The sequence below is a fragment of the Lissotriton helveticus genome, chromosome 8, assembly GCF_964261635.1.
Source record: "Lissotriton helveticus chromosome 8, aLisHel1.1, whole genome shotgun sequence".
Classification (NCBI taxonomy): Eukaryota; Metazoa; Chordata; class Amphibia; order Caudata; family Salamandridae; genus Lissotriton; species Lissotriton helveticus.
This window is the reverse complement of record NC_136069.1, coordinates 3822461-3834773: the sequence shown is the minus strand read 5'-3', so window position 1 is coordinate 3834773 and position 12313 is coordinate 3822461. Positions and strand designations below refer to the sequence as shown.

General features: G+C 40.1%; 3 protein-coding genes across 3 annotated transcripts in view; 2 read left to right on the top strand and 1 right to left on the bottom strand.

The window, feature by feature from the left end:
- Positions 1 to 7879, top strand: part of LOC144772198 (uncharacterized) — a 30482-nt gene extending 22603 nt beyond the window's left edge. Inside the window, 2 exon segments of the mRNA XM_078656334.1 lie at positions 4480 to 7126; positions 7129 to 7879. Coding sequence (XP_078512460.1) covers positions 5101 to 7126; positions 7129 to 7658 — 2556 coding nt within the window. The 5' untranslated portion in view covers positions 4480 to 5100 and the 3' untranslated portion in view covers positions 7659 to 7879.
- The window catches only part of LOC144772199 (uncharacterized), a 501761-nt gene that overhangs the window by 38486 nt on the left and 450962 nt on the right, over positions 1 to 12313 (top strand). The gene's annotated exons all lie outside the window — the stretch shown is intronic.
- LOC144772200 (uncharacterized) overlaps positions 1 to 12313 on the bottom strand; it is a 486273-nt gene that overhangs the window by 70155 nt on the left and 403805 nt on the right.

The following is a 12313-nucleotide window of genomic DNA, read 5'->3' as shown; positions in this document are numbered from 1 at the left end:
AATAAAAAGTTAAAAAAAAAAAAAAAAAGAGGTCTGTGCACCACCCAGAGTGATGACTGTGCTAAGAGTCAACTTGAAGACTGAGGCAGAGGCTTGCTGCTGCTATGAACCGAAGGACTGCTCTGCATGCTGAGAATGTGCTAATAGCGCAAGACTACAGGCCTGGCTTCCTGAGGCGTTGCCAGAGAGGAGTTTCACTAAACAGGAGACCTGTTGTATTCAAGAGAAGGGCACACACTTCTCTCTTCAGATACCTATCTGAGGCCAAAGCAATTGTCTTTAATAGACTGAAGAAAAGACAGATTCTATGTAGAAAAGAAGAGGTCTGTTTGAGAAGCCTTGAGCACTTGGTTAGCAAGACATTTACGTTGTAGGCAGTCTCAAAGGCAGGCACGCATATGTGCCCAACAAATAAATATGTGTACAGTGGCAATGACAAAGTACAGTGTGCTATTGTTAGCAAAAAAATACCAAACGCAGACCAGCTCAGCGTGATAGTTTCAACGTTTTCTAAATCATCCATAAATGCTTGTGACACCTAATTTACCTTCAGCACAGTATGTTTTTCGGACAAAAGTATTGTACTCTGGCTGAGAAGAACTGGGATTGAAGCCCAGGGACTGCAATGCTGCTTCTGTTCTGCACTGCTTGCACCAAAGCCAGAGGGATTTTAGCAGTAACTTGCAAAATATGCATGAAATATCAAGACACCAATGGCACAATGAGGTTTAAAGCCAATAAGGACTTCACAGAAGACAACAATATTTGTTATGGATGCGGGGCAGAGCGGCAAATCTAAAGCTCTTTACCAAAGACCCTGACCCATAAGTGGAAAAAGGGAGGGCAATTGAGGATTAGTTCTCAAATTCAAAAAAAGTAACCATTTTAGCCTTTTAGTGGTCATTTTATATTGTATTAATTTTACAGTGAATTCTAGTTTCTCTTGAGTGGTTTTATGTGGGTGTAATAGACATTTTGTTGAAAGCTACTAACATTTGGTAGATAAAAACCTCATCTGTCAGAAACGGAGAGAGAGCAAAGATCCATTTGCTGCCACCTGCTGGAAGTGAGGGGAAGGGCTCAAGCAACAAAGGGTGGATGTGTGTAGAACCAGGGGGTCTTAGGGTGCTTGCCCTTCTTCTCTGGCCCTCCCTCTCCTTTTGATTGGACTGCAGGATTGTGGGCTTTACTGTACTCCTCCAGTGCTATCCATTACTGCTCTATCTGTCCTGCTGTGACTTCTAAACATCACACAGTTGTCTTTTGGTGTTCAAAGTTTCCATATATAAGTCTTACACAGGACAGTGGCAGAGTGTGTTCCTGGTGACTGGAACACTCCTGCCAGTTGTGGTGCCATCACACATCCGTGTCTATGACTGCCACCAGAAATGCTGCAAGTGTATGTGCTGCAGTCCACTGTTCGCATTCATACTTTTTAATGCAGGCGTGCACTGATCAGAACATAGTAAGAACATACCACCATCAAAGAAGACCCTCCTGACAAGATACTGCGGACCGGACACCACGCCTTGGCAATAGTGCACAAACAAGCTAGATTACCAGTCAACTTTGCTAGGGAGAACTTGTGCTAGACAACTTGGAGAATATTATAGTTGTCCTTTCTGAATAGGGCTCTTCTCAAGGCCATCTGTGCTATGATAATGACATGGCAAAAACAGGACAATTGTTCCCAAGAGATTCAGTGAGTGAAATCTTGTGGAAGATGCAGAATTGATTTGGACGTTGGGGGAGGGTTTTTTATTTAGTAAGACTCCTAGAGTTTTAACACTGTCAGGATGGAACTTTTCCAAAGGTCAAAGGCTTTTGTGGCATCATTCAAGACAGTTGCCCCTAATCTGGATCTGTGTGTTGCTGATGTTCAGTTTACGAGCATTTAACGACCGTTGAGGGTTTGATGTTGATTTTGATGTGTGATGGTCAAGATGGAAAATGGACTGTGTTTAGATCACATATGGAACCGGCAGATGGGGATACTACCCCGCCTATCTTATCGGCAAGAAGCACCCAAAGATATCCATATCTTTGAGTTCTACACATTTGCAACTAAATGCAGCACTAAATATAAATTATTGTCTCTGTTCCTCTATCTTATTTGTTTTACTGGGGTTTTTGTGCAGATGATCACCAACATGTTATTGAGGTAGTTCTGACTAAAAGCATTAATTTGATGCTGAGGGGAAATAAGAACTTTCAGGTTTTTGTGTAAAGAATTTTAAATTCTATTAAGGACACAGAGGCTATGGTTCTTCTTCTTTATACTTTATTGCACAAAACAGCAGTCCATGAAAGCATTAATATACACAAAACTAAATTTTATTTGAAACAAAGTATTACATCAAACATAAGTCCTCCACTTACCATGGACTCAGCCTTAAATACAGCAAACACCATTCTGTGACCTGTTTTTATGTGAATGACCAAGTCCACTATAACTTGAAACAGGATTAATGTTTTAACCATAAACCAACCCATTGGTTAGTAGCAGACCTTTGTTTCCTCTTGTTTCTCCTCTCTGAGCTATTCGAAGAACCTTGTCAGTCTTTAGTTGTGTTGTCCAAACGCTGTCTCTTAGGATCTTCCCACTAGTTGGATTGACTTCGGTCCCGCTTCTGTTTGATACGTAAAATAAAAGGACCACTGTAAATGTTGTTAAGGTACATCAAAATGAACATTATCAAACCAGGTGTGCAAAGAAACTTGGCATGTTAAATTATTTATCTGCCAGTGTGTATTTCAAGTGGGATAATCCTCACTTCTGTGTCCTTAATGGAATTGAAAAGTCTTGTTGTAATAGCTTGAATTTTTTTTATTCTATATCGGGACCAGAGGTTCCAATTATGCGTGTTTAAAGCTTTCCCACAACAACAGACGCAATTTATAGAATAAGTTTATAATAGAACGTTTTGAATGTGGAATCCGAACACCAATCTCCTGCCCTCAGGATGTCTTGTAGCCTAGGACAAAAAGTATCGGCTTCAGATGCGCAGTGGCTTGTTTGAATTAAGCTCGAAGGGTCAAAGTGCAGGCGTAGGGGGGGCACAACATGTGCCTCCAGTCACATTGCAGAATGAGCAACAACGTCTGGGGTCCAAGTTTGGAGCCCCCTCTTTGCCTTTCCCCCAGCCTTTTCATGGCAGTTTCACCACCATGAAAAGTCTTGCTGAAATGCAACTCATAATATGGATGGTAGTGCCCCGGTTAGCATCGCCTCCATTCCTCCTGGCTCTGCACACCACTAGCACCACAGGGTCCAGGGTCCTGGCAGTGGCGGCGTAGTTGTAGCAGGCCGGTGGCTGTCTGACCGCCAGACACGTATTCATGCTGTCAGACCACCTAGGTTACTGCAGTCGGACAGCCAGTCTCGAGACCTCTGAACTCGTAATTAGCCCCTTAAATGTTTCTTTGATTTTATTGGTAAAAGTTAACATTTTATTGATTGATTTAGTTTTCATTAGAATTGTTTTCCTTTGTTCAGCCCTTCTATGGTAAACGCACATTTTTAAATATTTTTTTATGTATGATATATTGTTTGATACTTTTGAAAGTATACAGCTACATATATATTTATTAAAATGTAGGTTGGACGATAAATGTTTTAGTGTGTTTATATGTTCTTGGGGTTGTTTTGTTATCATTTTAGTTATATATTTTTTAGTAAATATTTAGTTGATTAGTAATTTAAGCTTGTATATAAAATGTTTTGGGTGTATCAGAAGTAATTGTTTTTGTTGAGTGTTATTTTGTATATTTTTTAATGAATATTTAAATATTTTGGTGAAAATATTGTGATTGATATGTATAGTCAAGATTTGTGGTTTACTAGTTAACCCCTTGCGTGCGTCCGTAATTTACCCACGATGCGGGAAAATTCCACGCGTTCGCATATCGGACAGCTCCCAGCCGTCCGACGCAGACGCCCACCATGACGTCGGACTGCCGGGGGCCACCCAAAGCATGGAAGGGGTCAAGCATAGGAAGTCAATATTTATGTCCAATATTTTTGTGTTTTGATATTGTTTGCATCGATATTATGTCAGTAATCCATAGTCAATGTGGCCCTAGTGTTACCTGTATAGTGTGTTCATTGCTAATCTTGGCTGTTTTTGTTGGGCCCTTGTGCCACGTATACCATGCTTTTCTTGTTAATCCCTGCTTTGGTGTGTCCTTGGCTGCCCCATATCTTGTGTGCTTTGCTAATCCATGCTCTTACCATGGGGCCCTTGTGATACCCATCACCTGCTCTCTTCGGTATTTCATGCTGCAAATATGGCGCTCAAACGGCACAGATGCCATTACGATCCTAGTGTCCTCAATTGCTTTAAGTTGTATGCCAGGTTTCAATTGTCTCCTTTTTATATAAAACATGTAATTTGCAACTTTAGAATGAATTATTAAGCTTTATTTCTATATTTGTAACTCCTCCAACACTGATTTCATATATATATTCCACTCCAACAGGTGAATTAATTGCAGAACGAAATGAAAAAAGAAATATTCAAGTTTTTTCGGAAAAGAGTCGTATGTGGGACTAGCGATGAAAGCATTGACATGTGTATCCCATTCTGACAGACATGATTACTGCGAAGATTTCACAGGCACCAGAGAATCGAAACCTATATTACATGCACTTATCCTGCTAATGAAATTAAACATATCTTGGAGACGTTAATTTCCACCAAACATGGTCTGCAAATGGTTATTAATATGAGAAGAGCTCAAATGCAGACAATCTCAGTTTCTAATACTCTGCAAAGCGGTGCTATGTGTCTTGTTAACATGACAATCTATTACTACTAAATGGAACTCTGAGTCACTTGATGAAGTAAACAGAAAATAGGTTATTCATATGCAACAACAGTATCGGTGCTCCATGTACGGCAAATTCGAGCAAATTGGATCATATCTACACTGAGGGCGCTGCACCAGGAGAAGCTGTATCCTGCCCTGAATGGCATAATTAGTTATTGCAAGGAGAAGACAACTTAAACCTTCAATTAACACAGTGAATGTGATGGGGCTTTTATTAAAGAGAGAAAATTGAGGACATACCTGAGAACCCAGAAAGGTGAGAAACCATAAATGTGTTTAGATCGTGAGATGGCTGTTGAGAAAATGGGATGCTTATCATTGCATCAAGACAATAACATTGACGAGAAACTATTTCCATGTTCAAAGTGTGAAAAGGATTTCCACACAAAGAGAGAAGTGATAGCACATCTGGGAAACCATACTGGTGAGAAACCATATAAATGTATTGAATGTAACAAGGGCTACACTACGAAAGGATCGTTGATGGTACATCACCGGAACCATACTGATGAAAATCCACATAAATGTTCTGAATGTAACAAGGCTTATACTGCAAGAACATCATTGATGCTACATCAGAGAAATCACACTGGTGAGAAACTGTATAAATGTACTGAATGTAATCAGGCTTTTGCTACGAAAAGATTGCTTATAGTACATAAACGAAACCATTCTGGTGAGAAACCATATAAATGTTCTGAATGTAACAAGGCTTATACTGCAAGAACATCATTGATGCTACATCAGAGAAATCACACTGGTGAGAAACCGTATAAATGTACTGAATGTAATAAGGCGTACACTACAAAAAAACCGTTAATAGTACATCAGCGAAATCATACTGGTGAGAAACCATATAAATGTTCTGAGTGTAACAAGACTTTCAATACAAAGCGATCATTGACACTACATCAGAAGAATCATACTGGTGAGAAACCCTATAAATGTTCTGAATGTAACAAGGCCTTCACTAAAAAAGTATTATTAATAGTACATCAGAGAAGACATACTGGTGAGAAACCATATAAATGTTCTGAATGTAACATGGCTTATACTACAAAACAATCGTTGACACTACATCAGAGAAATCACACTGGTGAGAAACCGTATAAATGTACTGAATGTAATAAGGCGTACACTACAAAAAGAACTTTAATAGAACATCAGCGAAATCATACTGGTGAGAAACCATATAAATGTTCTGAGTGTAACAAGACTTTCAATACAAAACGACATGTGACACGACATCAGAAGAATCATACTGGTGAGAAACCCTATAAATGTTCTGAATGTAACGAGGCCTTCACTACAAAAATGTTGTTAATAGTACATCAGAGAAGGCATACTGGTGAGAAACCATATAAATGTTCTGAATGTATTAAGGCTTATACTACAAAAGAATCGTTGACACTACATCAGAGAAATCACACTGGTGAGAAACCCTATAAATGTAGTGAATGTGATAAGGCTTACACTAGAAAGGGACAGCTAACAGTACATGAGCGAAACCACACTGGCGTGAAACCATATAAATGTACTTTATGTGAAAAGGCTTTTACCGTAAAGGTGCGGCTGGCTCTACATCAGCAAACCCATTCTGGTGAGAAACCATACGAATGTTTTGAATGTGGGAAAACATTCACTACAAAAGGATTGCTTGTCCTACATCAGAAGTACAAAACCAGGGAGAAACTGCATAAATGTAGTGAATGTAACAAGGCTTTTAAGCAAAAGAGCAATTTATTACGACATCAGAGAAGGCACACTGGGGAAAAACCATACAAATGTACTGAATGTGACAAGGCTTTCACTACTAATGGGGAGTTGAAAATTCATTTGCGACACCATACAGGTGAGAAGCCATATAAATGTTCAAAATGTGGCAAGGCTGTCGCTACAAAAAGGATGCTGAAATTTCACCAGAGAACTCACACTGACGAGAAGCCATATACATGTTCGGAATGTGGAAGGGCTTTTAAACAAATTGAAAGTTTATCGTTACATCAGAGAATTCACACTGGCGACAAACTATATAAATGTTCTGAATGTGATAAGGCTTTCACTACCAATAGATCACTGAGACTCCACGAGCAGAAACATACTGGGGAGAAACCATATAAATGTACTCAATGTGAAAAGGATTTCAGCACAAAGAGACTGCTTCTACGACATCAGCCAAACCACACGGGTGAGAAACCGTACAAATGTTCCGAGTGTGACAAGGCTTTCAAGGAGAAGCGCCTGTTATCATTCCATGAGAGAATTCACAGAAAGGAGAAACCGTATAAATGTACAGAATGGACAAGGCTTTCACTACAAAGCGTGTTCTGACTATCCATGAGCGGAACCCTACTGGGGAAAAACCATATACATGCTCTGAATGCGATAAGACGTTTAAGCAAAAAAGTAATTTATTGGTACATCAGAGAAGTCACTTTGGATTGAAACCATTTAAATGTTCAGAATGTGACAAGGCTTTCACTAGAAAGGGGGGGCTGATTCTACATCAGGGATCTCACACTGGTGAGAAACCTTATAAGTGTTCTGAATGTTGCAAAGGTTTCATGGAAAAGGGACGTTTATTGTTGCATCAGAGAAATCACACTGGTGAAAATCCATATAAATGTTCTGAGTGTCATAAAGCTTTCACTACAAATAAATCACTGAAACTACACGAGAAAACCCATACTGGAGTGAAACCATACAAATGCTATGAATGTGGAAAAGCTTTCAAGCGTAAGGACCAGTTATCACTACATCAAAGAAATCACATTGGAGGTAAACCAGATGAAAATAGTCAATGTGACACCGGGGTAGGCGTATTTTAGAAACACCAGTTGAGTACTTTTAGTCATCATTTTATCACTGTATGTATTTTATACATTTTAGGCAACTTATGGCTTAGAAACCATATCATGCTTTTACAGTACTACTTTATAATACTGTTCGCATTATATGCCTTGTACTTTATAACCAGTTTTACTATTGTAGTAGTTCATTTCCAATGCTTGAGAAAGAACACTGTTCAATAAATACCTTTTCATTGAAACCGCCTGCCTCTCTATTTTCTCAGCACCTCTGGTGAAACGAAGCATGCACGATTGACTAAGTGAAATAGCTGTCTATTGTGTCCGCGACTCTAGAGATTGCTTTCTTAATTATTGGAAACAAAGTTGTCATGTTTATGCAGTTGTCAGAAACTAATCCCTTCTTGTTTATTCGAGAAAGTTTCTAGTGACCTCTGAGCTAGCTGGCACACACTATTAAGTCTAATATATTCGGTAGAGACCTAGTAGACCTCAGTCCTACGTCTAAACTACAGTATATATTATTCCAATGCGCAGAGCCTATTGGGAATAAAGGAACTACACTACATGGCGCCCAACGTTTGGTAAGGCGATAATTTAACTCTAGGTACTAGAGTAACTCCGTCGTGCTTTTCACACAGACCTCTCTTTCCCGTAAAAACTCCAATAGACGTCTGGAGTGGGTGAAAGGGCATAATATCCGCCGAAACTGAGTAGGACAAAAATCCTATGTATTAGTTTCTGGTTCATTCAACATTGAAGGATACAGTGTTCCAAAATATTGTGCACCTAATCTTTGTTTCCTTGAAACTTGTTCTGCAAACTTTCATTAAACAATGTCAAATAACGACAACAACGCAACCGTGGGAGCTGCAGTAAATGCGAACCAACCAGGTTTAGACGTTACAGGGTTTGATGAAACGGATGAGGATGCTATAATCATCCCGGTAAATATAAGAAAAACCATAACTATAAAACTTACACAAAATGGGGTATCATCGAGAGGTGGTAAAGTTATATTTGTGATAGAGGTACATGAATATCGACAGACAGAGGTATTCTATTCATGCACAAGCAAATCCAGTAACACAGGAGTTCCACTACTACAAACCAGAGGAACCTCCAGCGGAATACGTTCCTTTTGAGGACGTTGAGATTCCACTAACTTACCAAGAGAATCAGCTCTGGTTTAATGGTGCCCTACAACATCAAAATCACATTATCAGGCTCGGTCCACTAGGTAAACCAGGAGCTACATGGCCGGTACTAGCCAGCTATACACCACATCCTGACATCGAGACTATGTCAGATAGAAAACTGTTAGCTCAGCTGAAACAGTTAATTAAAATAAATAGACAATTGGTTCAATGTGTCATGCGGACTATAACAGTCCAACCTGCCATAAAAATTCCACAGCACACCCCGTACCAGGGAAACACAAACAAAATTACACCTCAGACTATACAATCAGTCATTGGTAAATGACCCGCAAAACGGGAACAAATCCCATTCTGGGTAGCTCAAAAAATTACCCAAATAAAAGCAGTATTTCCTGATAGTACATCTCATGAAAAACACAGAATTCTGACAGTCTGTTTACCAATGGGGGTTGCACCGCATGTGGAGGACTGTGACACTTGGGGTACAGTTTTTGCTTCAATCTACACAAAAACACATGGTGTACCATCAATGGCGGTAATACCAGACGTTCTGAGACAGATTCGAAATTAATACGGTCCAGAAACTGCTTTAAATCTGGGTATGAAATTACTGAAAGATTTCAAACAGGTCTCAGCTATATTATTAGCTAACATTAAAGGTGAAGCAGCATCCGTGGCAATCCGCCAACAATGAAAAGAAACAGATATAGCAGAACAACCATATGAGCTTGCTAGAATTATTGAAAAATCCTATGAAGAATTAGGTAGAGATAGTTGAGGTTTTAAAGGTTTCCCCCCTAAACTAACTGAATATCCTGAAAAAGTTTTTAATAAAAATAATCTCACTACTTGTAAAAAGAAGTGGGAAAATAATAAACAGATTCCTCCTAGAGAAAAACATTCTCAGTCCAGAGGAAGATCTCCCCAACAGGGACACAGGTCTCCCCAAAGGGAGCCCTCTGAAAAGAGATATAACCTTAGAAATAGGGATAATTTGAAAAAACCTGAAAGATATCAAGATAATGATACACATCCCTCTCGATCTTTTCAGACTTCCTCGCAGAAATCGGAAAGAACACAAGGAAGAACGTGTCAAGTCCAAAGACAAAGAACCCGTTCATCAAAGTAAAAAATCTCAATTTTCGAAAAAGAAGGTGGCAAGCATAAAAATCAGACATGCCGAGGATCTTGAGGACACAACTCAAGAATGGGTAGTGGGCTCAAACAATGCTAGACAGTGCAGCAGAAGTCAGCATAGTTCGCAGGATCCTGAAGGATCATCTGGAGACAGTGGACATGAGTTAATACATTCAAGTTGAAACTGCGGACACGAGGGTTAGTGTACCCCGCAAGCTATATGAAGTAACACTTTGGATGGAGGGGGACATAACCAGAAAAATAAAAGCGCTATTTTGGGAAAAGCTTTCTAAAGGCTATGACATTCTTCTAGCTGACCAAGACAGGCCACCTGAATTTGTCGGAGTGCCCACATGGCGAAGAGATAATTATGCCAGCCTTCTCAAATCACATTCCAATTCATAAAAAATACACATATGCCAGAAAATGGGCAGTTGCTCAGGCTCCAGCATTATATAAAAATCATGTAGGATGGGATGAGGACTCTCCTCACCATAAAATCCAGTTAAAAAATCAGCCCACTGCACATAGGCGGAGAAGTGTGGCTCACTGGTTAGAGGAGGCAGACCCTGAAGCAGAGGTCAGACCCGGGACCAGGGTTCAATTCCCGACGCGGCAGGGTCTTGAGCCCAATTATCCACGGACTCGATAATTCTCGTTTCGGTGCCTACTCGAATCACGGGTTCACACTCTGCAGCTCTGGGCATCAGCTTGCTTAATCTCCACTACGGCCCCCCCGCGGCGGGATGCCTGGTTTTCACCTTGGGGATGCCCAGTACGGGTATCTCACAGGGAAAAAAGCCAGGACGGGTTCCCAAGGCAAGCGCCGAGATGCCTACGGGTAATCGAGCGCTATATAAGAACGCATAATAATAATAATAATAATAGGCAGTATCCAGTTAAGCAAGAAGCTAAAAAACAAGTCAGGGAGATTTTAAATCAACTTGAATACCAAGGGGTGATTGAAACATGCACCTCACCAATGAAAATCCTTCGTTTCCTGTCTCCAAACCAGACAATTCATATCATCTAGTATTGGATTACAGACACCTAAACTCTTGTTGCAAAACTTTTGCAGTATAAAATGCCCATAGTGCAGCACTAATGAATAATATAGTACATAAAAAATATAAAACAACATTAGATATATCAAATGTTTTTTTCTGTCAAAATATTGCACCAGAAAGCAGACATTTGACCGCTTTCTCAATAATGGGGACCCAGCGACAATTCTGCCGTCTCCCCCAGGGATTCAAGAATAGCCCAGGGTTATTTTCAGCCAGGCTAACAGAGTTACTACAAACGTACGATGATGAGGCATTATCTTATGTCGATGACATCTATCTTACGGATGATGACTTGGACGTCACTTAAAAAGAGTTAACACCATAATACTTGGGTTCGCATCTGAAGGGTATAAATTCAACTTTAAAAAATCACAAATTGCCCACCTCAATGTCCCATTTTTGGGATATGAGTTGTCAACTGAAGGCAAAAGCCTGGCAGCAAACTTTCTAGAGAAATGTGCGCTGCTCCAACCTCCAAAAAACGCTGAAAAACGTACAGTCAATTCTAGGTTTTCTGGATTTTGGAAGAACTTATGTTCTAAATTAAGCAGGAAGGGTTAAACTCTACGAATTAATCAAACCTGATTTCAAACAGATTAATTGGACACAAAAACACACAGACATTTTGCAATCAGTCCAGACAGACATGTTAGTGAAAACACAACTAGACACACGCGAAAACATGTGCAACCTTGTGATCCGAATTATCCCAGGGAGATGCGGATTCACGTACCTAACCTTTAATGAAGGAGAAATGGTACCAATAGCTTACAAATCATACTTGTACACACAAGCAGAAATGAAATTCACTTCTACTGAGAAAATTCTGATAGTGGTTCCAACTGCAGTAGCAAAAGAGAGAGCTCTCGCTCAGGGTAGACACATAATGATCGTTACTCCTGTACCTGCCTTAGAGGCAGTAACAAAGGCAGGCATTCCTAATGCAAAAGCCGTACATCCGAGATGGATATAATGGGTTAACTCTCTTGCTGCAACAGGCGTTGAATACGTTTTTGATCCCAGCCTGAAAACACAAGAATTTCTCCAATATGAATGTCCTCTGCCGACCGAGATTCTGCCTCTAGAACTTTACGGCTGTATAATATATATCAGCACAACCCGCAATTGGGGGTAAACAAGCCTATAGTGCTGCGTGCGCGAATGTTAAAGGTCGCTGGCGCGAAGGCAAATTTAGACCTATGGTTACTAAAACTTAATCACTCGGAGACTGTACAGCTCAGCGAGCTGAACTACAGGCTTTCAAGATGGCGCTTGAAAATACCGATCGCGAATTCCCCACACTCATAGTGTG